The sequence below is a fragment of the Rhinoraja longicauda genome, chromosome 29 (genome assembly GCF_053455715.1).
Source record: "Rhinoraja longicauda isolate Sanriku21f chromosome 29, sRhiLon1.1, whole genome shotgun sequence".
Lineage (NCBI taxonomy): Eukaryota > Metazoa > Chordata > Chondrichthyes > Rajiformes > Arhynchobatidae > Rhinoraja > Rhinoraja longicauda.
This window is the reverse complement of record NC_135981.1, coordinates 4,549,123-4,576,865: the sequence shown is the minus strand read 5'-3', so window position 1 is coordinate 4,576,865 and position 27,743 is coordinate 4,549,123. Positions and strand designations below refer to the sequence as shown.

Genomic DNA, 27,743 nt, shown 5'->3' with positions numbered 1-27,743 from the left:
AAAGGGGCTTCTCTTTGGCCCACAATGTACGTGCCAAGACACAATGGAGCCAAAGTTGTGGTCAGTGCTTAACTTGTTAACATTAACATAATACCAAGACAGCTAACATCATCCAGGCGGGTGTGGCTCAGTGGTAGAGCATTTGACTGCGGATCATAGAGGTCCCTGGTTCAAATCCGGGTAAATCCTCGGCATGGTGGCGCAGTGGTAGAGTTGCTGCCTTACAGCGAATGCAGCGCCGGAGACTCAGGTTCGATCCTGACTACGGGCGCCGTCTGTACGGAGTTTGTACGTTCTCCCCGTGACCTGCGTGGGTTTTCTCCGAGATCTTCGGTTTCCTCCCACACTCCAAAGACGTGCAGGTATGTAGGTTAATTGACTGGTAATATGTAAAAAATGTCCCTAGTAGGTATAGGATAGTGTTAATGTGCGGGGATCGCTGGGCGGCGCGGACTCGGTGGGCCGAAGGGCCTGCTTCCGCGCTGTATCTCTAAAAAAAATTTTTTTTTTTTACCAAAAGTTCTGCCCAACAGTTAGACAGGGTGGCACGGTGGCACAGCAGTAGAGTTGCTGCCTTATAGCACCAGAGACCCGGGTTTGATGCTGACTTTGTACGGAGTTTGTACGTTGTCCCCTTGACCTTCGTGGGATTTCTCTGGGAGCTCCGGTTTCCTCCCCACCTCCAAAGACGTACAGGTTTATAGGTTAATTGGATTGGTATAATTGTAAAATTGTCCCTAGTGTGTGTAGGAAAGTGCTAGTGTGCGAGGATCGCTGGTCGGCACGGACTCAGTGGGCCGAAGGGCCTGTTTCCATGCTGTATCTCTAAACTAAACTAAACTAAACTAAACTAAAATGGCAGAGAATGGTGGACGCAGCGCAGACCTTCACAAAAACCAACCTTCCTTCCATTGACTCCATCTACACCTCGCGCTGCCTCGACAAGGCCACCAGCATAATCAAGGACGAGTCGCACCCCGGTCACTCCCTTTTCTCGGAGAATGGCAGAGTAGACTTGATGGGCCGAATGGCCTAATTCTGCTTCTATCACATGAACATGAACTTCTCCCCTCTCCCATTAGGCAAGAGGTATGGAAGCATGAAAACACACACCAGCAGATTCAGGGACAGTTTATCCCTGCTGTTATCACTAGGTTAATTCCCGGAATGGCGGGACTGCCGTATGTTGAAAGGCTGGAGCGATTGGGCTTGTATACACTGGAATATAGAAGGATGAGGGGGGATCTTATTGAAACATATAAGATAATTAGGGGATTGGACACATTAGAGGCAGGAAACATGTTCCCAATGTTGGGGGAGTCCAGAACAAGGGGCCACAGTTTAAGAATAAGGGGTAGGCCATTTAGAACGGAGATGAGGAAGAACTTTTTCAGTCAGAGAGTTGTGAATCTGTGGAATTCTCTGCCTCAGAAGGCAGTGGAGGCCAATTCTCTGAATGCATTCAAGAGAGAGCTGGATAGAGCTCTTAAGGATAGCGGAGTGAGGGGGTACGGGGAGAAGGCAGGAACGGGGTACTGATTGAGAGTGATCAGCCATGATCGCATTGAATGGCGGTGCTGGCTCGAAGGGCTGAATGGCCTCCTCCTGCACCTATTGTCTATTGTCTATTGTCTATTGTCTATTGTTATCAGGCAACTGAACCTTCATGATCAACAACTAGAGAGCAGTCCGGAGGGACTGTCCACCTTATTGGAGATCCTTGGACTATCTTTAATCGGACTCTACCTGACTTTATACTGCACTAAATGTTATTCCCTTTACCATATATCTGTACACTGTGGACATGCATTGGAAATGTGGATTGTAATCATGTATTAGACAATAGACAATAGGTGCAGGAGGAGGCCATTCGGCCCTCCGAGCCAGCACCACCATTCAATGTGATCATGGCTGATCATTCTCAATCAGTACCCCGTTCCCGCCTTCTCCCCATACCCCCTGACTCCGCTATCCTTAAGAGCTCTATCCAGCAATCTCTTGTCTTTCTGCTGACTGGTTAGCACGCACCAATAGCCTTTCACTGTACCTGTGACAATAAACTGAACTAAACTCGGTAACCAAAATTGGTGTGAATGGGTTGGCCTGAACTCGGAGGGCCATGCAGTATCTTAAAAGTAAACTCTATCCAGACACCAAGTGCTAACGCCTTGCCTTTCTCCTGTGTCAATTTAATAGATTTCACTTATCAGCTGCCGTACACAAACGCCGTCGCTGTGAATCTGGAGGGGCAGCGCTGGAGACGTAGCCCGCACATAAATATCGACTCCGTCAAAACATTGGAAGCCGAAGGGGACCGTCTGAGTCAGGATCTGGTGGGGGCAGGCCTTGCCATCGACACCCTGCCGGACAATGGAACCACAGTTGTGGTCAGTGCTTAACCTGTTAACGTTATACAATACAATACAATACAATACAATATATCTTTATTGTCATTGTTCCCAGGGGTACAACGAGATTGGGAATGCGCCTCCCATACGATGCAATAATTTAGGTAATTTAGACAGCAGCAACCCAACGAAAACGAAACAGTTGTAACAGTTATCATAGAGTCATGGTGTCATTGAGTCATACAGCTTGGAAACAGATCCTTCAGCCCAACTTGCCCACACTGACCAACATGTCCCGTCTACGGTGGCGCGGCGGTAGAGTTGCCGCCTTACAGCGCTTGCAGCGCCGGAGACCCGGGTTCGATCCCGACTACGGTGCGCCGTCTGTACGGAGTTTGTACGTTCTCCCCGTGACCTGCGTGGGTTTTAACCGAGATCTTCGGTTTCCTCCCACACTCCAAAGACGTACGGGTATGTAGGTTAATTGGCTGGGCAAATGTAAAAATTGTCCCTAGTGTGTGTAGGATAGTGTTAGTGTGCGGGGATCGCTGGGCAACGCGGACCCGGTGGGCCGAAGGGCCTGTTTCCGCGCTGAATCTCTAAATCTAAAAAATCTAAAATCTAAATTGTTCCCAGTGTGTGTAGAATAGTGTTAGTGTGCGGAGATCGCTGGTCAGTGCGGACACGGTGGGCCGAAGGGCCTGTTTCCGCGCTGTATCTCTAAACTGAACTCAACTAAACCTGCCTGTGTTTGGTCCATATCCCTCTCGACCTGTTCTATCCATGTACTTGTCTAACTGTTTCTTAAACATTGCTATAGTACCTGCTTCAACTATCTCCTCCGGCAGCTCGTTCCATACACACACTGCTCATTGTGTGAAAAGGTTACCCCTCAACTTCCCATTAAAACTTTCCCCCCCTCACCTTAAACCTATGTCCTCTGGTCATAGCTGGGTAAGATAGTGATTCCCCTCTCCTGAGGAAGGAGATTGGTGTATGGAGTGCTGATGTTGAATCCCTGTTTGGATTAGAAAAGATAATCAGACATAGAAGCAGAATTAGGCCATTCGGCCCATCGAGTCAGCTCCGCCATTCAATCATGGCTGGTCTAATTGTCCCTCCCTATGTCATTCATACCAGGGAGACACGGTGGCGCAACGGTAGAGTTGCTGCCTTACAGCGAATGCAGCGCCGGAGACTCAGGTTCGATCCTGACTACGGGTGCCATCTGTACGGAGTTTGTACGTTCTCCCCGTGACCTGCGTGGGTTTTCTCCGAGATCTTCGGTTTCCTCCCACACTCCAAAGACGTACAGGTTTGTAGGTTAATTGGCTGGGCAAATGTAAAAATTGTCCCTAGTGGGTGTAGGATAGTGTTAATGTGCGGGGATCGCTGGGCGGCGCGGTCCCGATGGGCCGAAGGGCCTGTTTCTGCGCTGTATCTCCAAATCTAAATCTAAAAAAAAATCTAAAATTCTCCTGCCTTCTCCCCGTAACCCCTGACATCCGTACTAATCAAGAACTGACCAATCTCCCCCTTAAAAATACCCAATGATGGAGGCAGGTGCGCTAATGCGATTTAAGAGGCTTTTAGGTTGGCACATGTACATGGAAGGATATGGGTCATGTGCAAGCAAAGATTAGTGTAACACGGCATTATGTTCGGTCACGTTTGAACCCTGTTCTTATGCTGTTCTATGAGTTTTGGGAAACCTGCCAGTCTAGTATAACTAGGGTTGCCAACTGTCCCGTATTAGCCGGGACATCCCGTATTTTGGGCTAAATTAGTTTTATCCCGTACGGGACCACCTTGTCCCGTATTAGTAGGGTTGCCAACTTCCTCACTCCCAAATACGGGACAAAGGGTGACGTCACCGCCCCGCGCCCCACGTGACCTCACCCAGCCAGCGGCCACGTGCTCCCGCTCCACCATTGGTGGTTGCCATTGGTGGAGCGGGAGCACGTGGCCGCTGGCTGGGCGAGGTCACGTGGGGCGCGAGGAGGAAGTTGACAACCCTGAGTGTAACCAAAGTCCCAAGTGGTCTGGGTTGTCAGAATCGTACTGTACCAGTAAAGTAATCTATGTCGGGGCAGGCGTGTAAATTTTTTGTTCTGTATTTGGGGCGTTGCATAAAGATACTAACCGAACACTATCCACCAGGAATTAATGAGCAAGGAGGGCAGGAACTAGGGGAGAGGGGAAACAAGTGAACAGAGTCTGCTACTTTGCTTTCCAGCGGTGATCAGATTATGCTCATCTTCATAAATTCATTAGTGGCAGGAGCAGAATTAGGCCATTCGGCCCATTGTGTCTACTCCACTATTCAATCGTGGCTGTTCTATCTTTCCCTCTCAACCCTAATCTCCTGCCTTCTCCCAATAACCCCTGTCAATAGTCAATAGTGCCTTATTTGTCACCTTGATCAGAGGCACAGTGAAATTCTGTTTGCATATACTACATGTTTGGTGCTGCCATGTTTGGTGCCATTATTCAAAGCCTAAAGTCTGGTCGGCCCGCGAGCTCGATGCACTGGAGCAGTTCCTGCAAACCCACGTCCCTCTCCTCTCCTCTCCTCTCCTCTCCTCTCCTCTCCTCTCCTCTCCTCTCCTCTCCTCTCCTCTCCTCTCCTCTCCTCTCCTCTCCTCTCCTCTCCTCTCCTCTCCTCTCCTCTCCTCTCCTCTCCTCTCCTCTCCTCTCCTCTCCTCTCCTCTCCTCTCCTCTCCTCTCCTCTCCTCTCCTCTCCTCTCCTCTCCTCTCCTCTCCTCTCCTCTCCTCTCCTCTCCTCTCCTCTCCTCTCCTCTCCTCTCCTCTCCTCTCCTCTCCTCTCCCCTCCCCTCCCCTCCCCTCCCCTCCCCTCTCCTCTCCATCTTTGTGTCCCGGTGGCGCCACCTGCAGCCAACCTTGGAGCCTGCAGCTGGAGGCGTTGCCCCGGTTCACCCTCCCACCATCCCTCGCTCCTCGTGTCCGACACCTCCAGCTCCCTCACGGTCACGCCGACCGACGAGCCTTCAGGAGGGTTCCCTGTCCCCCTGTCGAATTTCCGCCTTAAAAATATCCTTCCCTGTCAGCCAGTGACAGCTCCAGAGCACTGAGGGAACCACGAGCTGACTTCATGGGCTTGCTTGGCACAGCTGAGAAGAGTAGAACGTTTTGAACGCACTGGCAGGTTCTTGCACCAGCCGAACTGGGTTTTGGCCAGCTTTATTGAGAAAACACCCGATAAATAATGAATGGCGGATCATGACAACCCTGGAAAGCACTCCTGGAGAAGCGGGAAGGGTTGAATAAACATGGATTAAGCTGTCAGGCACATACACCAGCAAATCTGTAAATCTAACCTAATAAATTGGACAAAAAGTGCTCAATTAACCCAGCAGGTCAGGCAGCATCTCTGGAAAACATGGAAAGTATTCCAGGACTTGGTGTCCTTTTGTATAAACCAGTATCTGCAGTGAGAGTCATAGAGTCACACGGCATGGAAACAGGCCCTTTGGCCCAACTTGCCCACACCGACCAACATGTCCCGTCTGCACTAGACCCACCTGCCTGCGTTTGGCCCATATCCCTCTTAATCTATCCTATCCATCTGTGGAATTCTTTGCCACAGAAGGCTGTGGGGGCCAAGTCAGTGGATATTTTTAAGGCAAAGATAGATAGATTCTGCCTTATAGGGCGGTCACGGTGGCGCAGCGGTAGAGTTGCTGCCTTACAGCGAATGCAGCGCCAGAGACCTGGGTTCGATCCCGACTACGGGCGCTGTCTGTACGGAGTTTGATCGTTCTCCCCGTGACCTGCGTGGGTTTTCCCCGAGATCTTCGGTTTCTTCCCACACTCCAAAGACGTACAGGTTTGTAGGTTAATTGGCTGGGTAAATGTAAAAATTGTCCCCAGTGGGTGTAGGATAGTGTTAGTGTGCGGGGATCGCTGGGCGGCGCGGACCCGGTGGGCTGAAAGGCCTGTACCTCTAAACTAAAATTCTTGATTAGTGCAGGTGTCAGAGATCATGAGGAGAAGGCAGGACAATGGGGTTAGGAGGGAGAGATAGATCAGCCATGATTGAATGGCAGAGCAAACGATGGGTCGAATGGCCTAATTCTACTCCTATTCCTATGACCTTCTGACTATGTACCTGTCTAAATTTTTTTTTTATACATTGTGATGGTACCTGCCACAACAACCTGCTCCGGCAGCTCGTTCCATACACCCACCACCCTTTGTCTAAGAAAGGTTGCCCCTCAAGTTCCTATTAAAACTTTCCCCCTCACCTTAAACCTACGTCCTCTGCTTCTACTAACCTCGTTTAGCTGCTTGTGTCTACCACCAAAGTGGAGCAGGACTAGGCCACTCGGCCCCTAAAGCCCGCCCTGACCCTCAATACGATCGTAGCACACCTTCCCCAGAGCTCATCTCCTCTTTTGTGCCACTTCCCCACTGCCCTTGATTTCCTCATCTTCCAACAATATGTTGACCCCCTCTGTGAATATCCCAGCCACCATGATCTTCTGGGGCATGAGAGAGCCAGAGTTTCACCACCCTCTGCAGGTGACCTCCCTCTAACAACCCAGGGCGCAGCGGTAAAGTTGCTGCCTCACAGCACCAGGGACCCGGGTTCGATCCTGACTACGGGTGCTGTCTGTACGGAGTTTGCACTGGACATTCTCCCCGTGACCTGCGTGGGTTTTCTCTGGGTTCTCTGGCTTCCTCCTACTCTCCAAAGACATGCAGGTCTGTAGGTCAGTTGGCTTGGAACAATTAGTAAAGTTGTCCCTGTGTGTGTGTGTGTGTGTGTAGGATAGTGCGCGGGGATCGCTGGTCGGTGCGGACTCGGTGGGATGAAGGGCCTGTTTCCGTGCTGTATCTCTAAACTAAACTAAACTAAACTAAATCAACCTTGTAACTGTGCCCTTGTGTAGGAAGGAACTACAGATGCTGGCTTACGCTGAAGATAGATGTAAAATGCTGGAGTAACTCAGCGGGACAGGCAGCATCTCTGGAGAAAAGGAATAGGTGACGTTTCGACTCCAAATGGTACCGATTCCTTCTCTCCAGAGATGCTGCCTGTCCCGCTGAGTTACACCAACATGTTGTGACCGTGTCCCTTTGTTGGAGAATTACCCATGAGAAGAAGCATCTCAACATCTACCCTGTTTTATCCCCTCAGGATCTTGTGCTTCTATAGATCACCCCTCATTCTTTTAAACTCTGGAGAAGAGAGAATCTAATTTTGTTGTCAGCTCATGTAAAGAGCGAGTCCTTTAATCCCAGGAATTGACCCAAAGGAACTGTCTCCGATGTTCGTGTGCTTCCTTAATAGCTTCCAGGAATGTTTTATTTTCCCATTTTTACTGGAAGGGCACGCTGTTTTACTTTTGGTAATGGTCTTGACTGACGAACACCAGCTGCCCATTTAGTCCTCATTCCATCAGAGTCAACAGCTGGCTGCGAAAGAGAGAGAGAACTCGAGTTGGATGACTTCAGGATGCGTCGTTAAAACCCTGACCCAACAGTAAAATATTCCTCAAGATAGACACAAACGAGCTGGAGTAACTCAGCGGGACAGGCAGCATCTCCGGAGTGAAGGAACGGGGTGACTGAAGAAGGGTCTCGACCTGAAACGTCGCCCATCCCTTCTCTCCAGAGATGCTGCCTGTCCCGCTGAGTTACTCCAGCTTTTCGTGTCTACCTTCGGTTTAAACCGGCATCTTGCAGTTCCTTCCCACACAGTAAAATATGCCTTCCGTGCCCTTCTTGCGACATCGTGGACAGGAGCGAGGCCAAGACGTCTTTGGCACCACCCCAGAAACGGCAGAACATTTGTAACCAAATCATTTGCTTTAATAACATAAAAACGTCAAGTGCTGAAAATACTCAGCATGTCTGTCACGCGACATCTGGGGAGGGGCAAACACAACATCTCGCACAAAAGGCCGATGAGCATTTTGTTTTCAAATGCTTAACTTCAGACTTCCAGCGTCTGCAGTATCATGCTTTTGAACTATCGGAGTCACCAGGATTGAGAGATAAATATTCAAAGCTCAACAAAATTGCACATTTCATGGGAAGTCGGGGCGTTTTGTGAGTGTGCTTGCTCTTTCTATCGATGAAGAAGGTCTACTAACAGAGCCCCCTTCAAAGCCATGGGGGTTCCTGGTCTGCACGGTGGCGCAGCGGTAGAGTTGCTGCCTCACAGCGCCAGAGACCCGGGTTCGAGCCTGACTACGGGGTGCTGTCTGTACGGAGTTTGTAAGTTCTCCCCGTGACCCGCGTGGGTTTTCTCCGAGATCTTCGGTTTTCACCCACATTCCAAAGACGTTCAGGGGGGATCTTATAGAAACTTACAAAATTCTTAAGGGGTTGGACAGGCTAGATGCAGGAAGATTGTTCCCAATGTTGGGGAAGTCCAGAACAAGGGGTCACAGTTTAAGGATAAGAGGGAAGTCTTTTAGGACCGAGATGAGAACGTTTTTTTTCACACAGAGAGTGGTGAATCTGTGGAATTCTCTGCCACAGAAGGTAGTTGAGGCCAGTTCATTGACTATATTTAAGAGGGAGTTAGATGTGGCCCTTGTGGCTAAAGGGATCAGGGGGTATGGAGAGAAGGCAGGTACGGGATACTGAGTTGAATGATGAGCCATGATCATATTGAATGGCGGTGCAGGCTCGAAGGGCCGAATGGCCTTCTCCTGCACCTATTTTCTATGTTTCTATGTTTCTATGTTCAGGTTCGTAAGTTAATTGGATCGGTATCAATGTAAAATTGTCCCTAATGCGTGTAGGATAGTGTTAATGTGCGGGGGTCGCTAGTCGGCGCGGACTCGGTGGGCCGAAGGGACTGTTTCCGCGCTGTATCTCTAAACTAAACTAAATTAACCTTCCAAATTGCACATTTCAAGGGAAGTTTTAGGTGCCTGGCTGCTCTTTCTATCAGATGAGGAAAGTCTAACAACAGCTTCCTCGAAACTCATGGGTTTCCTGGTTCCAGTTCTCCCTTGAAAGGCATGGGACTTGTGGTCTTGGGGAAGACTCGGTAGAGTTGCTGCCTCACAGCGCCACAGGCACGGGTTCCATACTGACTACGGGTGCTGCCTGCGTGGAGTTTGCATGTTCTCCCTGTGACCACGTGGGTTTTCTCCGGGTGCTCCGGTTTCATCCCACACCCCAGAGACGAGCGGGTTTATCGGCTAATGGGCTTTGGTAAAGTTGTAAACTATCCCTCGTGTGTGGAGGGTGGTGCTAGTGTACAGGGTGATCGCTGGGTGGGCCCGTTTCCACGCTGTATCTCTAAAGTCAAAAGTCTAAACATCTGATACAATCGGTCTACTTTTTTGAGTCCCCTTTCTAGCTATCTTTCATATCCTGAAAATGTAGCAGCCTTCTTGAGTTGGAGAGAGGTGGGCAGTTTTCTCGGCCATTTCATCGGGATGGTGCCAGATTCTACACTGTGTCTCAATGAGGTAGGCAGTCAAAGCTGAGCTCAACAACAGCCAGACCAGACACAATGCATTGTGAAACCAAGCCCAGTTCACCCTATCTGGCATATGGTTTCAACAAAGGTCAGGGAATCTGGCTGCCATGCTTCCTTCATTGGAACTCCATGCCTACTCTATCTAAACAAAGCACACCATTAGCTTGTAAATAGTCCCAGCCTCCATTTAGAACGCAGATGAGGAACAGCTTTTTCAGTCAAAGAGTTGTGAATCTGTGGAATTCTCTGCCTCAGAAGGCAGTGGAGGCCAATTCTCTGAATGCATTCAAGAGAGAGCTAGATAGAGCTCTTAAGGATAGCGGAGTCAGGGGGTATGGGGAGAAGGCAGGAACGGGGTACTGATTGAGAATGATCAGCCATGATCACATTGAATGGCGGTGCTGGCTCGAAGGGCCGAATGGCCTCCTCCTGCACCTATTGTCTATTGTCTATTGTCTCTAGTGGGTCGGATTGTGCTGGTGTGCTGGGATTACTGTTCGGCACAGACTCTGTGGGTTGAAGGGACAGTTTCCGTGCTGTCTATTGTCAGGTGAGGTTGTACGTAAATGGAACCATTTTTGTCTGATTGATCGATTGATTGAGCATACAGCAGAGAAATGGACCCTACACCCAGGGTTGCCAACTGTCCCGTATTAGCCGGGACATCCCGTATTTTGGGTTATATTGATTTGTCCCGTACGGGACCGCCTTTGTCCTGTACTAGGCCCGTAGGTCCCGTATAAGGCGCTGTAGGCCTTATACGGACAGTGTAGGCCCGGACATCAGAAACAGCAAAGGAGACACAAAGAACTGCAGATGTTTGTACGTTGTCCCTGTGACTGCGTGGGTATTGTCCGGGTGCTCCGGTTTCCTCCCGCACTCCAAAGACATATAGGTTTGTAGGTTAGTTGGCTTTGGTGAAAATTGTAAATTGTCCCTAGTGTGTGTAGGATAGTGCTAGTGTCGGCGCGGACTCGGTGGGCCGAATGTGCTGTATCTCTAAACTAACCTAAACTAACCTAAACTAACCTAATCTAAGTAACTACTACAGTGCAAGTAATGTTCAGTTCTTCCATTGGTTTTGATGTTGTGCTGTATCTATAAACGTTAAATTAAAGGCCTTCTGAAAGTCCAAACAGAACCATATCTATTCTGCCAATTACAAACAAATTCTCCAACAGATTTTGTCAAACACGCTCCCTTTCATAAATCCATGTAACCTCCGCCCAACCCTGTTATTATTGTCCAAGTGCCCCGCTACAACTTCCTTCACTAAAAGGTTCCGCATTCATCATTCTACTCTTCATCATGTTGGGCTTGGCAGGGATGGATCTCACAATGGCCAGGTTCCAAGAGAAGGAAGGGGCGTTAAAACAGATGTGAGGAGAGGTTTGTTTGAAAGCAGCCTCCCAAATAGCCTGGATGATGAGTCCTCCTGGAACTAGTGCAGAGAGAGAGACCCAGGGTGGATAATTGACAATTTGATCTACGTATTACATCAATAACTCGACAAGGGAATGAAGGTAAATTGTAACTTCAAAACCAAAGGTAGAACTGAATATTACTTGCACCGTGCTGGTTTAGTTTGGTGTAGTTTTGAGATACAGCGCGGAAACACGCCCTTCGACCCACCGAGTCCGCGCCGACCTGCGACCCCCACACACCAACACTATCCTACACACACTAAGGACAATTTACAATCTTGCCAAGCCGATGAGCCTACAAACCCTGTGCGCCTTTGGAGTGTGGGAGGAAACCGGAGCACCCGGAGAAAACCCACGCAGGTCACGGGGAGAGCGTACAAACTCCATACAGACAGCACCCGTGGTCGGGATCGAACCCGGGTCTCTGGCACTGTAAGGTAGCAACTCTACCGAGAATGATCAGCCATGATCACGTTGAATGGCAGTGCTGGCTCGAAGGGCCGAATGGCCTCCTCCTGCACCTATTGTCTATTGTCTACCGCTGCGCCACCGTGCCACCCCTATTGAAGTAAGGCTTAGGGTAGGAACCACAAGACTTTATCCAGCCAAATCCTTAGCTGGTGATGAGGCAGACAGATACCTACAGCTGAGATAGCGCAAGGTTCATTTTGTGTTCTCATTTATGTTCAATTGCCTGCAGATACAGCAGTCGCTGCAATGCAAATACAAGATTATAGGGTGTTAGCTAGAAGGGTGGACAGACTTGGGATTGTTTTCTCTGGTTTCAGAGGTCGAGTGGAGACCTATAGAAGTGCGTATGATTATGAGAGGCATAGTTGGGTGGAAAGTCAGAATTATTTTTGCTTTGTTCCATATCCCAAAGATGTACAGGTTTGTCGATTGACTGACGTCTGCAAAACAATTGCCCCTAGTGTGTAGGGAGTGGGTGGATAGAGGGGTAACATAGAACTGGTGTGATGTATGTCAACTTTGAAGTCCACTGTGAATTCTCTTCAACCTATGTCAACTTTGAAGAAGTTCTCTTCTCTCTGACGAGAGTTTAGCGAGATCCTCTCTCACTGCTCTGCCTCTGTGATCCCTCCTGCCCTCCGACTTCCCCCTCTAGTCCAGTTCTCCCACTGGTCTTCCTGTCCCCGACTACATCCTATCTTTGTCCCGCCACCTCCCCTGACATCAGTTTGAAGAAGGGTCTCGACCCGAAACGTCACCCATTCCTTCTCTCCAGAGACGCTGCCTGTCCCGCTGAGTTCCTCCATCATTTTGTGCCTACCTGAGATTTTATAGACAATAGACAATAGGTGCAGAAGGAGGCCATTCGGCCCTTCAAGCCAGCACCGTCATTCAATGTGATCATGGCTGATCATTCTCAATCAGTACCCCGTTCCTGCCTTCTCCCCATACCCCCTGACTCCGCTATCCTTAAGAGCTCTATCCAGCTCTCTCTTGAATGCATTCAGGGAATTGGCCTCCGCTGCCTTCTGAGGCAGAGAATTCCACAGATTTACAACTGTCTGACTGAAAAAGTTTTTCCTCATCTCAGTTCTAAATGGCCTACCCCTTATTCTTAAACTGTGGCCCCTGGTTCTGGTTTTTAACCAGCATCTGCAGTTTTTTCCAACACATAGAACTAGTGTGAGATGACCGACATGTTCATAGGTTCTAGGAGCAGAATTAGGCCATTCGGCCCATCGAGTCTACTCCGCCATTCAATCATGGCTGATCTATCTCTCCCTCCTAACCCCATTCTCCTGCCTTCGCCCCATAACCCTTGACACCCGTACTAATCAAAAATACGTCAATCTCCATCTTAAAAATACCCAGTGACTTGGCCTCCGCAGACGTCTGTGGCAATGAATTCCAAAGATTCACTGCCCTGTGGCTAAAGAAATTCCTCCTCGTCCCTTTTCCATCTCCATGCACTTGGTGGGCCGAATGGCCTGTTCCCCTGCTGCATCAAGTTAGGCAAAGGGCAAGTACAACGAGATCTGGGTGTCCTAGTGCATCAGTCACTGAAAGGAAGCATGCAGGTACAGCAGGCAGTGAAGAAAGCCAATGGAATGTTGGCCTTCATGACAAGAGGAGTTGAGTATAGGAGCAAAGAGGTCCTTCTGCAGTTGTACAGGGCCCTAGTGAGACCGCACCTGGAGTACTGTGTGCAGTTTTGGTCTCCAAATTTGAGGAAGGACATTCTTGTTATTGAGGGCATGCAGCGTAGGTTCACTATGTTAATTCCCGGAATGGCGGGACTGTCATATGTTGAAAGACTGGAGCGACTAGGCTTGTATACACTGGAAATTAGAAGGATGAGAGGGGATCTTATTGAAACATATAAGATTATTAAGGGATTGGACACGCTAGAGGCAGGAAACATGTTCCCAATGTTGGGGGAGTCCAGAACCAGGGGTCACAGTTTAAGAATAAGGGGTAGGCCATTTAGAACGGAGATGAGGAAAAACTTTTTCACTCAGAGTTGTGAAGCTGTGGAATTCTCTGCCTTAGAAGGCAGTGGAGGCCAATTCTCTGGAGACTTTCAAGAACAAGTTAAATAGAGTTCTTGTGTAGGAAAATAACTGCAGATGCCAGTACAAATCGAAGGTATCACAAAAAGCTGGAGTAACTCAGCGGGTCAGGCAGCATCTCAGGAGAGAAGGAATGGGCGACATTTCGAAGAAGGGTCTCGACCCGAAACGAGGTACTGATTGTGTATATATATAAGAAAATATAAGAAAATAACTGCAGATGCTGGTACAAATTGAAGGTATTTATTCACAAAATGCTGGAGTAACTCAGCAGGTCAGGCAGCATCTCAGGAGAGAAGGAATGGGCGACGTTTCGGGTCGAGACCCTTCTTCAGACTGATCAGACAGGTAATATAAGAAAATAACTGCGGATGCTGGTACAAATCGAAGGTATTTATTCACAAAATGCTGGAGTAACTCAGTCTGAAGAAGGGTCTCGACCCGAAACGTCGCCCATTCCTTCTCCCCTGAGATGCTGCCTGACCCGCTGAGTTACTCCAGCATTTTGTGAATAAATACTGATTGAGAATGATCAGCCATGATCACATTGAATGGCGGTGCTGGCTCGAAGGGCCGAATAGCCTACTCCTGCACCTATTGTCTATTGCCGTATCTTTTCAATTCAATTCAATTCTTCGCTCTGCCTCTTTCCATGTACAGTTGCAAGAGAAGAGTTGCGCAGCACAGATAAAGCACAACAAATGCCTGCAGGCTTGAACTCTGGAAACCTCCCCCCCTCCCCCCCCCCCTCCCTGTAAAACTCCTGAGGAATAGGGAGTTGGATCAGGGAGAGGACATTTCCATTTGGGTTCAGTGTTACATTGCCCGGGTGACCACATGCACATTTTCCACTGAGCTGAGTCCATCTCCCTTTATCAATGAGAGGCAGAGGCTGATCAGTCCGCGCCTTGGCCTGGCCTCCCGATGGCAAATGCAGGTCCTACGGTGAGAAGGCAGTGGCAACTAGCTCCTTGCACTTTCCACACTTCTAAACAAAACACCACGGGCTCTCCTGTCTTCAGATGAAATCTTTTTTCTTTTAACCAAAAATAATTTAAATCAATTATTTACAAAAATGATATGTGCAATACAAAACCATCCAAACAAACCCACCATCGTAATACAAAGTAAACCAAATACTAAATAAAGTATTATACCACTATATCACCGTCCTGGGTGAGAAGGAATGGGTGACGTTTCGGGTAAACCTGTGTCCTCTTGTCCTCGATTCCCCTACTCTGGGCAAGAGACTCTGTGCATCTCCCCGATCTATTCCTCTCATGATTTTGTACACCTCCATAAGATCTCCCCTCATCCTCTGGTTTCTGGTTTCCGCCCCCACTCGAAAGACATACAAAGATGTGTTGGCTAATTAGCCTTGGAACAATTGTAGATTGTCCCCAGTGTGTGTAGGATAGTGTTAGTGTGCTGGGATCGCTGGTCGGCACGGACTCGGTGGGCCGAAGGGCCTGTTTCCGCGCTGTATCTCTAAAGTAAACCAAAATTACAATCCCCCTGGTTCCTTCTCCTAGCAATTTGAGCAGTTGGAGCCTTGTACCAATCTAGTAAATCATCAGTCTGAAGAAGAGTCCCGACCCGAAACGTCACCCATTCCTTCTCTCCCGAGATGCTGCCTGTCCCGCTGAGTTACTCCAGCATTTTGTGTCTACCTTCGATTTAAACCAGCATCTGCATTTTTTTTTTCCTTTTATCACCATCGTTATTAAGGATGGCATTCCACCCCCAGTGGTCCCTGACATCCCCCAGGGTGCCCGTGGACAGCGCACAGTCCCTCTCTAACACCACCCGGGCACGGACTTAACCCCGGTAAAGGGGGCAGGCAGCCGGCTCGGGCAGACCCCTCTGATGAAAACTCCTGGGCTGCCTTGCTTTGCATTAACCATTTGAGAGTTCCAACGTCAGGTGAGGTCGTCTGTAAATGGAACAATTTTCTGCCTGTTTTGTTGTTTGAAAGCTACACAATGGAAACACGCCCCAGAGTCTACGCTTGCCATCGATCACACGTTCACGCCAGCTCCATGTTATCCCACTTTCACATCCACTCGCAATGTTATCCCACTTTCACATCACTTCCGCAATTTACAGAGGCCAATAAACCTGCAAACCGCACTTCTGTGGGATTACATCAGAGTCAGGGCAGCAGTAGCGGTAGAGTTGCTGCCTTCCAGCGCCAGGCTCGATCCTTACTGCGGGCGCTGTCTGTGCGGAGTTTGTACGTTCTCCCCGTGACCTGCGTGGGTTTTCCCCGGGTGCTCCGGTTTCCTCCCACACTCCAAAGAGGTACAGGTTTAGATTTTTTTAGATTTAGAGATACAGCGCGGAAACAGGCCCTTCGGCCCACCGAGTCCGCGCCTCCCAGCGATCCCCGCACATTAACACTATCCTACACCCACTAGGAACAATTTTTACATTTACCCAGTCAATTAACCTACATACCTGTACGTCTTTGGAGTGTGGGAGGAAACCGAAGATCTCGGAGAAAACCCACGCAGGTCACGGGGAGAACGTACAAACTCCGTACAGACGGCGCCCGTAGTCAGGATCGAACCTGAGTGTCCGGCGCTGCATTCGCTGTAAGGCAGCAACTCTACCGCTGCGCCACCGTGCCGTCGGTGTGTAGGCTAATTGGCTTGGGTATAATTGTAAAATTGTCCCTAGTGTGTGTAGGATAGTATTAATGTGCGGGGATCGCTGGTAGGTGCGGACCCGATGGGCCGAAGGACCTGTTTCCGCGCCGAATCTCTAAACTAAACCAAATATCGGGTGAGTTGTATTTAAATGGAACCATTTTTGCCTGATTGATTGATTGAAAGCTGCTGATGGAAACAGCCCCTGCAGCACATCAAGTCCACACCGACTGTCGATCACCCACTCACACTAGTTTCATGTTATCCTACTTTCTCATCCACTCCTTAAGCCCAAGGGGCAATTTACAGAGGCCAATTAACCTACAAGGTTAGGACTGAGATGAGGAAACATTTCTTCACCCAGAGAGTTTTGAATCTGTGGATTTCGCTGCCACAGAAGGCAGTGGAGGCCAATTCACTGGATGTTTTGAAGAGAGAGTTAGATTTAGCTCTTAGGGCTAAAGGAATCAAGGGATATGGGGAGAAAGCAGGAGCGGGGTACTGATTGTAGATGATCAGCCATGATCACATTGAATGGTGGTGCTGGCACGAAGGGCCGAATGGCCTACTGCACCTATTTTTCTATGTTTCTATGTTTTACAAGCCACTTGTTTTGGGAATAACATCAGAGTCACTCAGCATGGAAACAGGCCCATCTTGTGCAGGAGTCTGATTGAGTAATTACTTGGTAAAGCACCTCGACTCGTAGAATCTTACAGCGTGCAAACAGGCCCTTCGGTCCAATTTGCCCACGCCAACCAACATGCCCCATCTACACTAGTCCCACTTGCCTGCGTTTGGCCTACCTCCCTCCAAACCTTTTCTAAGTCATGTACCGGCCCAATTTTTGTTTTAAATAGCGCTGTAATTTTACACTGGAATTTAGAAGGATGAGAGGAGATCTTATCGAAACGTATAAGATTATTAAGAGGTTGGACACGTTAGAGGCAGGAAACATGTTCCCAATGTTGGGGGAGTCCAGAACAAGGGGCCACAGTTTAAGAATAAGTGGTAGGCCATTTAAAACTGAGACGAGGAAAAACCTTTTCAGTCAGAGAGTTGTGAATCTGTGGAATTCTCTGCCTCAGAAGGCAGTGGAGGCCAATTCTCTGAATGCATTCAAGAGAGAGCTAGATAGAGCTCTTAAGGATAGCGGAGTCAGGGGGTATGGGGAGAAGGCAGGAACGGGGTACTGATTGAGAATGATCAGCCATGATCACATTGAATGGCGGTGCTGGCTCGAAGGGCCGAATGGCCTCCTCCTGCACCTATTGTCTATTGTCTATTGTCTAAGTGCTGTAAGGCAGCAACTCTACCGCCGCGCCACCGTGCCACCCCATTGTTGTTACAGTACCTGCCCCCTCTGGCAGCTCGATCCGTGTACCCACCGCCCTTCCGCGTGAAACCACACACAACTCTCGCCAGCTCATTATTATTTTCACCTTCCCGCAGTCTGATGACTGGACACACTCTCTCCCCCAAACGCCACCCCCGTTGGCGCCAGGCGGAAGAGGGCTCTGCCCGAGCCGGCTGCCTGCCCCTTCTCCGGGGGTTACGTCCGCGCCCGGGTGGCGTTAGAGAGGGACTACGCGCTGTCCACGGGCACGTTGGGGGATTTCCGGGACCGCTGGGCACCGCGGGAGGTTGGAATGCATCCTAAATAAGGATGGGGACATAATGATTTGACTATTTGAGAATATACTTTGTATTATTGGTGATGGGTTTGTTTGTGTTTTTTGTGCGTATTTCCGTAAATAGTTGATTGAAATTATTTTTGGTCAAATTTTAATATTTTTTTAAAACACACCACAGCGTTGTGAGCCGTTCATCAACGAAATGCCCTGGGGCAAAGGGGGCCGCAGAGAGTGTTTGACACTGGCCGGTCCATCGCAGGCACTGACCTCCCCACCGTCAAAGCGATGGGGAGGAGGCACTGCCTCCTAAAGACAGCCAATATGATCAAGGACCCACAACACCCAGGAAAGAAAGTACAGTGGTTTGAAAACCACGACCACCAGGTTCAATAGACAATAGGTGCAGGAGGAGGCCATTCGGCCCTTCGAGCCAGCACCACCATTCAATGTGATCATGGCTGATCATTCTCAATCAGTACCCCGTTCCTGCCTTCTCCCCATACCCCCTGACTCCGCTATCCTTAAGACCTCTATCTAGCTCTCTCTTGAATGCATTCAGTGAATTGGCCTCCGCTGCCTTCAAGAACCAAGCCATGGTGCTTTCCAGCAATGGGGTTAGTACGGGTGTCAGGGGTTACGGGGAGAAGGCAGGAGAATGGGGCGAGGAGGGAGCCATGATTGAATGAATGAATGAATGAATTAATTAATTAATAAGTTTATTGGCCAAGTATGTGCATATACAAGGAATGTGCCTTGGTGCTCTGGCGGAGTAGACTTGATGGGCCTAATGGCCTAATTCTACTCCTATTCCTAATGACCTTAAGACCTAAACAACATCCCTCGAACAACACTAGCCTCAGCAACACCGACCTTCAATGCCCATGTCGTTGGTTGCTCTACGGACATTAATCTTTGCACTATTATGATCATCGGGTAGTATGGCTATAAATTTATAGCGATTGTTATCTATTTATCTTTGCGTGATTGCCTCAATGGGCCTGGTTAGCAGCAGCAAGTAGGAGTCTTGTTGTTCTATCGCCGGTACATACGGCAACTGTAATGCTCTCTTCCCTTGGCCCTTGAGCTCATTGAAACAAGGATGAGTTTCGATCCATCTGGAAACAATAGCTATTTTTCTCCGACCACCAGAGATGACTTTAGGGATCTCCTCGTTTGAGATTCTCCCTAATTCACTTGATACTCTGAAAGCAGTGTCTAAAAATAGCTGCCAACAGCAAGTGGAGAAAGTTGGCAATTTTCTTGATACCTGAGGTGATTAAAGATTCAGCAGGGTCTCGAGATTCACAGCAGCCAGCCAGCACTGCGTTCAATGATTAAAGTTTTACACACCTTTCCCTCTCTCAGAATGTCCGAAAACATCTCGCACACCTCCAGATTCATGGGCAGATTCTTTCCAGCTGTTGTCAGGCAACTGAACCATCCCACCACACAACCAGAGAGTAGTGATGAACCACTCTCCACCTCTTCGGTGACCCTCGGACTATCCTTGCTCGGACTTTGCTGGCTTTACCTTGCACTGAACGTTATTCCCTTATCATGTATCACCTGCACACTGTAAATGGCCCGATTGTAATCGCATGCTGCCTTTCTGCTGACTGGTTAGAACGCAGCAAAAGCTTTTCACTGTACGTTGGTACACGTGACGATAAAGGAAACTGAACTGAACTGAAATCCAGCCTGGGTTGTAACTGGTTCATCTCAGTGGTGCAGCTGTGACACAAATTGCTGGAGTAACTCAGCGGGTCAGGCAGCATCTCTGGAGAACATGGATTGGTGACGTTTTGGATTGAGTCCCTTTCCAACTCTGGAGTACAAGGATTGGTGATGTTTTGTGCAGGGACACAAAATGTTGGCGTAACTCGGCGGGTCAGGCAGCATCTCAGGAGAGAAGGAATGGGTGACGTTTCGGGCCGAGACCCTTCGGACTGATCAGACTGAAGAAGGGTCTCGACCCGAAATGCCACCCATTCCTTCTCTCCTGAGATGCTGCCTGACCCGCTGAGTTACTCCAGCATTTTGTGTTGACCTTCAATTTGAACCAGCGTCTGCAGTTATTTTCCTACACATTTTGTGCAGGGACCATTCTTTAGTCTGAAGAAGAGTCCCAACCAGAAACGTCACCAATCCACGTTCTCCAGAGATGCTGCCTGAGTTACTCCAGCACTTTGTGTCCTTCTGCAAGCACATCAAGCTTCAGTGAACAAAGTGATAATTGTCATAATTAACGGAGCTAAAACTTAGCTAATTTAATAGTTGTTAAAGTTTTCCCGTGATCTCCAGCCTGTGCTGCCTTTGACTGAGACCCAAGCAGTCGTCTTTCCCTTGTGTGAAGCAGTGTGAAGCATTTACTCAACTGTGCAGGAAGGAACTGCAGATGCTGGTTTAAACCGAAGACAGACACAAAATGCTGGAGTAACTCAGCGGGTCAGCTGGCATTCCTGGTGAGAAGGAACGGGTGACGTTTCGGGTCGAGACCCTTCTTCAGACTAGTCAGGGTAAAGGGAAATGAGAGATATAGATGATGATGCAGAGAGATATAGAACAATGAATGAAAGAGATGCAAAAAAGTGACGATGATAAAGGAAACAGGCCAATGTTAGCTGTTTATAGACACAAAATGATGGAGTAACTCAGCGGGACAGGCGGCATCTCTGGAGAGAAGGAACGGGTGACGTTTCGGGTCGAGACCTCTCTTATCGACCCGAAACGTCACCCATTCCTTCTCTCCAGAGATGCTGCCTGTCCCGCTGAGTTACTCCAGCATTTGTGTCTATCTTCAGTTCAAACCAGCATCTGCAGTTCCCCATTACACATTGTCAGCGGTTTGTTGGGTGTAAACGAGATGCTGGTGCAACTTGGGTGGGGGAGAGATGGAGAGAGAGGGAATGCCGGGGTTATTTAAAGTTAGAGAGATCAATATTCGTACTTTTTTTTTATAAATCAAAAATATCTATTCAAATATTAAAATAATATGTACAATACAATAAAACCAAAACAGAACCAACTACCAGAATACTATACAAACAAATATACCAATTGAAACTATTATACAATTATATTACAATCCCCATCCAGGATACATCCAATCCCCCGCGGTGCCCAGCGGTCCCGGAGATCCCCCCAGGGTGCCCGTGGACAGTGTGTGGTCCCTCTCCAACACCACCCGGGCACGGATGTAACCCCGGAAAAGGGGCAGGCAGTTGGCTCGGGCAGAGCCCTCTTCCGCCTGGCGCCGTGAGTCGCGGATGGCCAGCTTGGCCAGGCCCAGGAGCAACCCAACCAGGACATCTTTGGCCCTGCCCTCTCCCCTACGCACAGGGTGTCCACAGATGAGGATGGTGGGTGAAAAGTGCAGCCCCTTTAAAGCAAGGAGCAGCCCCTTTAGAAATATTCGTACCATTGGGCTGTGAGCTGCCCAAGCTATATAAGAGATGCTGTTCCTCCAATTTTGCTCAACTGTCCTACTTCTAGTGCTACGATCCTTTGTGTTCTGGGCTCCTGGCATCGGAAGAAATAATCTAGCCCATTTGAAACATTTAACCACCTTAACATATCTCAATTTAGATCTTCTGTATTGAGGGGGATGTGGAGAGAAGGTTTCCCTTGTGGGAGAGACTAGAATTAGGTCACTGTTTAAAAATACGTTTTACTCTGAGACGAGGTGAATCTCGCGATCCAGTGCAGCATGAGCTTTTGAAGTTCTCTCCGCACTGGAAACAGGGTTCCATCGATTGAAAGACACAGCAGGCAAACAGGCCTTTCGGCCCATCGAGTCCTCGCCGACCATCGATCACAGTTTACAGTTTGTGTAGAAAAATAACTGCAGATGCTGGTACAAATCAAAGGCATCACAAAATGCCGGAGAAACTCAGCGGGTCAGGCAGCATCTCAGAAGAGAAGGAACGGGTGACGTTTCGGGTCGAGACCCTTCTTCAGACTGAAGACCCGAAACGTCACCCATTCCTTCTCTCCTGAGATGCTGCCTGATCTGCTGAGTTACTCCAGTATTTTGTGATACCTACAGTTTGCAGTTTAGTTTATTGTCACGTGTACCATTGAAACATCGAAACAAAGAAAATAGGTGCAGGAGTAGGCCATTCAGCCCTTCGAGCCAGCACCGCCATTCAATATGATCATGGCTGATCATCCAAAATCAGTCCCCATATCCCTCGATTCCGTTAGCCCTAAGAGCTAAATCTAACTCTCTCGTGAAAACCTCCAGTGCATTGGCCTCCACTGCCTTCTGTGGCAGTGTACCGAGGTACAGTGAAAAGCTTTTGTTGCGTGCTATCCAGTGAGCAGAAAGACAATACAGCATTACAATGAGCCAAAATATTAGGGGCGGCACAGTGGCGCAGTGGGTAGAGCCGCTACCTCACAGCACCAGAGCCCCTGGTTCGATCCTGACCTGTGTCGAGTTTGTACATTCTCCCCGTGACCACAAGGGTTTCCTCCGGGTGCTCCGATTTCCTCCCACATCTCAAAGACGTGCAGTTTTGTAGATCGATTGGACTCTGTAAATTACCCCTACTCTGTCGGGAGCGGATGAGAGAGTGGGATAACAACATAGAATGGGTTTTCTCCGGGTACTCCAGTTTCCTCCCACTCTCCAAAGACGTACAGGTCTGTACGTTAATTGGCTTTGGTAAAGATTGCAAATCGTCTCTACTGCGTGGGATAGTGCTACAGTGCGGAGGGATCGCTGGTCGGCGCTGCCAGGGTGGGCCGAAGGGCCTATTTCCGTGCTGTATCTGTAAACTAAACTATGAGGAAAAACCTTTTCAGTCAGAGAGTTGTAAATCTGTGGAATTCTCTGCCTCAGAAGGCAGTGGAGGCCAATTCTCTGAATGCATTCAAGAGAGAGTTAGATAGAGCCCCTAAGAATAGCGGAGTCAGGGGGTATGGGGAGAAGGCAGGAACGGGGTACTGATTGAGAATGATCAGCCATGATCACATTGAATGGCTGTGCTGGCTCGAAGGGCCGAATGGCCTACTCCTGCACCTATTGTCTATTGTCTATTGTCTAAACTAAACTAGTATGAATAGATGATCGGTGGTCAGCATGGACTCAGTGGGCCGAAGGGCCTGTTTCCATGCTGTATCTCTAAAACTAAAAACGAGAGCTATATTCTGACTGAGGCATACTTAAGTGGTTTCCAAACGACCTGTTTTTTTGCTCGAAGTCATGCTGGCTCTTGGACTTATTCATTGATTGCATTTTGTCACTCCATTGGGAAGTTTGACACTTATAGAGAAACACTTATTAAGATCGCTGTGAACACTCAGCAGGTTGTGCAAGAGAGAGAGAGAGAGGGAGAGAGAGAGAGAAACAAGGTCATAATTCACTCAGCGGCCCTTTGTCAGCGCACGTCGTTAGCAGCAAGAGTTCTCAGCACATGAGAACTTCTGTTACTTTAAACCGTATTGAGTTCATCACCTCCAGCGAGATGGCGCGACACGGTGGCGCAGCGGTAGAGTTGCTGCCTCACAGCGCCGGAGACCCGGGATCGATCCTGACCACGGGCGCTGACTGTACGGAGTTTGTACGTTCTCCCCGTGACCTGCGTGGGTTTTCTCCGAGATCTTCAGTTTCCTCCCACACTCCAAAGACATGCAGGTTTGCAGGTTAATAGGCTTCAGTAAAATTGTAAAATGTCCCTAGTGTGTAGGGTAGTGCCAGTGTAAGGGGGGATCGCTGGCTGGTGCGGACTGACTCGGTGGGCCGAAGGGCCTGTTTCCCCACTCTATCTCTAAAGCCTAAAGATGTACTTCATGTTTGACTTATTGGATCAAACAATGGCGTCTTGCATCATTAAGAGCGGCTACATCTGCCCGATTACTCACGTCAACTATTAAAATGGTTGTAGTTTGTAATCTACAATTTCTGCTGCAATGTAATGAATGGGCTGATGATTTCACCCCGCGCACAGAATCTATTACAGAACAACATTGGCGTGAAGACAAATGGTGACTGGACCTGCCCAGTCTAGTGTTTCAATGGGCAGCTCTGCTGGAAATGGGAACAAAGGTAAAAATATGCCCAAAATATTACCTTATATATGACTCAAAAATGGGCAGTGATGTCCTTTATCGAATGGTGTTCCTGTACTTTGTGAACTGTGTGTGTGTGTGTGTGTGTGTGTGTGTGTGTGTGTGTGTGTGTGTGTGTGTGTGTGTGTGTGTGTGTGTGTGTGTGTGTGTGTGTGTGTGTGCGTGTGTGTGCATGTGTGTGTATGTGTATTTTTATCGGTGTGTGTATATGTGGTGTGTGTTTGCGTGTGTGTGTGCGTGTTTTATGTGCACTTATGTGTTTGTCTTTGTGTATGTGTGCTTGTGTGTATGTGTTTTTATAGGTGTGTGTGGTGTTGTGTGTGATGTTGTGTGTGAGTATGTGTGTTTGTATGTATGTATTTTACAGGTGTGTGTGTGCAGTGTGGCATGTGTTTGCATGTATTTGTGCATGCGTGGGGTTTGTGAGTATATGTGTCTGTATGTATGTGTTTTACAGGCGTGTATGGGTGCAGTGTGGCGTGCGTTTGCATGTATTTGTGCATGCGTGGGGTTTGTGAGTATATGTGTCTGTATGTATGTGTTTTACAGGTGTGTGTATGTGCAGTGTGGCGTGCGTTTGCATGTATGTGTGCGTGCACGTTGTGTGTTTGTGTGTGTGCATGTGTATGTACGTGTGTGTGCATGTGTGTGTATGTGTGTGCATGTGTATGTACGTGTGTGTGCATGTGCATGTGTTGTGTATATGTGTGTATTTGTATGTGTGTGGTGTGCGCGCGTGTGTGTATATGCACATGTATACGTAGGCAAATTGGCGAGTGGGGTTTAGTGGAGTGAGCCATACTGAGTTCATGGACTCCTTGAATGTAGACCTGCCTCAACCCTGATTTAGAATCCTCTCTGATAAGGAGTGGAGTAGTCCCACCGTTCCTCAAGATCTCTGCTGCTCTACATCAGCCACCACTCTCCATCTCTGTTCCCACTTCCCTTCAACACCGTCAGGTCCAGAGATCTATTGATTTTGAATGCATTGAGCTAATGAGCCTCCACAACCTTTCTGACGTTTAGCATTTCAAAGGTTCATTACCCTCTGGGTGAAGAATCTTTTGAATCATCTTCAGCCTAAATAGCCAACCCTACATTCTCAGTCTGGGCCTCGTCCGAGATGACTCACTCGAGAGAAACATTCTGGGGACAGTTCATCGTCAATCACCTTTTAAGTACTTTGCATGTAATCAAGGACGAGTCGCACCCCGGCCACTCCCTCTTCTCCCCTCTCCCATCGGGCAAAAGGTACAGAAGTGTGAAAACACACACCACTAGATTCAGGGACAGTTTCTTCCCGGCTGTTATCAGGCTACTGAACCATCCTACCACAACCAGGGAGCAGTCCTGACCTACTGTCTACCTCATTGGTGACCCTCAGACTATACCGCTGTGCCTCTGTGAATCACATCTCGTTTGGCAAAAGAGTGTTCTATTGAGCAGAGACAAGAAATAAATAGTACAGCTGACCAAAATAGTCGTGGAATATAGAAGCAATTTTTCAGATCACTCTTACAGATTCTGTCCTGCAGTTTCAACTGCTTTCTCTGACAATAAGTTTAGTTTAGTTTGCAGACACATCACAGTAACAGGCCCTAGGGCCCACCAAGCCCACGCTGACCATCGATCATCCATTCACACTAGTGCTATGTTATCCCACTTTCTCATCCGCTCCCTAAACAGTAGGGGCAATTTTACAGAGGGCCAATTAACCGACAAACCCGCATGTCTTTGGGATGTGGGAGGAATACGGAACGCCTGGAGAAAATCCACGCCGTCACAGGGAGAACGTGCAAACTCTGCAAAGACAGTACTCAAGGTCAGGATCAAACATAACCTGGGACTCTGGTGCTGTGAAGCAACTGTTCTAACAGCTGCGCCACTGTGCCGCCTCTAATCCAGTTCCTATGTTTTGTTCCCCCAAACTCCTTCCTTACTTTCTTTCTTGCATGAATTCTGTAGGCCCGGATGCTGTAGGCCCGGACGCTGTAGGCCCGGTCGCTGTACGCCCGGATGCTGTAGGCCCGGATGCTGTAGGCCCAGACGCTGTAGGCCCGGACGCTGTAGGCCCGAACACTGTAGGCCCGGACGGTGTAGACCCGGTCGGTGTAGGCCCGGACGCTGTAGGTCCGAACTCTGTAGGCCCGGGGGCCACTGTAGGTCTGGACAGTGTAGGTGTCGCCTAACGGAGGTTGCGTAGTAACCTGCCTCCCGGGTCGGGAGGCCACCATTGGTGGAGCGCGAGCACGTGGCCGCTGGCTGGGTGAGGTCACGTGGGGCACGGGGCGGTGACGTCACCTTGTCCCTTATTTGGGAGTGAGATAGTTGGCAACCCTAGGAGGAGCTGTTTTAGATTCCTCCACCATCTGCAACCTTTGACCCACCAATGGTCACCTCCGAAGAGCCATAGAGTCATGCAGCACGGAAACAGGCCCTTCAGCCCAATTTGCCCCTGCTAACCAAGATGTCTCATCTACACTAGTCCCACCTGCCTGCATTTGGCCCACCTACTAAACCTTTCCTATCCTTGTACCTGTCCAAATGTCTACTAAATGTTGTTGTAGTAGCTGCCTCAACTACTTCCTCTGGTGGTTTGTTCCACGTACCCACCACCCTCTGTGTGACAAAGTTGCCCCTCAAGTCCTTATTAATTCTTTCCCCTCTTCCCCTTACAAACCTATGTCGAAAGAGACCGAACCCAAAACATCACCCATCCTCCTTTTTCTCCAGAGATGCTGCCTGGGCCTCTAGAACTTTGTGTCCATCTTTGGTTTAAACCTATGTCCTCTGATTCTTGATTCTGGGCAAGGGACTCTGAGTATTCACCCTATCTATTCCCCCCATGATCGTATACACCTCTGTAAGATCACCCCTCGTGCTCCTGCACGCCGAAGAATTTGCGCGCTCTCTATATGAGCTTGAGTTTCCTCCGGGTGGTCCAGTTTCCTACCACATCACAAACACGCGCAGGTTTGTAGGCTGATTTAGAAATATAGAAACATAGAAAATAGGTGCAGGAGTAGGCCATTTGGCCCTTCGAGCCAGCAATATGATCATGGCGGATCATCCAAAATCAGTGCCCCGTTCCTGCTTTCTCCACATATCCCTTGATTCCGTTAGCCCTCGGAGTTATGTCCAACTCTCTCTTGAAGGTTAGCTCTTTAGGTTAGCTTGCCTAATCTCTTCCATTAGCTTAGGCCCTGGATATCCTCGGTCTCCAAGGAATAAAGTCCAGGCCTGCCCATCCCCTCCTTCTACCTCAGGTCCTCAGGTCCTGGCATCATTTCTTGGGGCCGATCTTGGTTCAACGAGGAAGTGTGGGACAGCACAAGGCATGAAGTGGAGAAGCGAGACTGATGGACTACAGGCACAGTGAGCAGATGTGCTGGCAGGGTATGGAAAGAACGAAGTGACCTCGTGTCGAATATCAGCCCAAAGGCCTGTGCTCCATCAAGAACGGTGGAAAGAGTTGACTGGAGGTTTTCAGCCTCTTAAAATGTGGGAGCCACATTTCCACAATCCACCAGGGCTATTAGTATTGGCAGATCACCCCAGAGAAAAAAAAATATTACAGTCCCCTATTAAAGAACAGACATTTGAAACGAACAC

General features: G+C 48.8%; 1 protein-coding gene and 1 non-coding gene across 3 annotated transcripts in view; both read left to right on the top strand.

Moving 5' to 3' along the window:
* Window positions 1-27,743, top strand: part of LOC144607688 (plexin domain-containing protein 1-like) — a 149,748-nt gene that overhangs the window by 18,547 nt on the left and 103,458 nt on the right. For both annotated transcript variants that reach the window (XM_078424697.1, XM_078424698.1), the window contains exon 2: window positions 2,197-2,387. In XM_078424697.1, coding sequence (XP_078280823.1) covers window positions 2,197-2,387 — 191 coding nt within the window. The remainder of the gene's footprint in view (window positions 1-2,196; window positions 2,388-27,743) is intronic.
* On the top strand, window positions 117-194 carry trnar-gcg (transfer RNA arginine (anticodon GCG)). The gene has a single exon. It is a non-coding gene; the product is annotated as a tRNA-Arg (tRNA).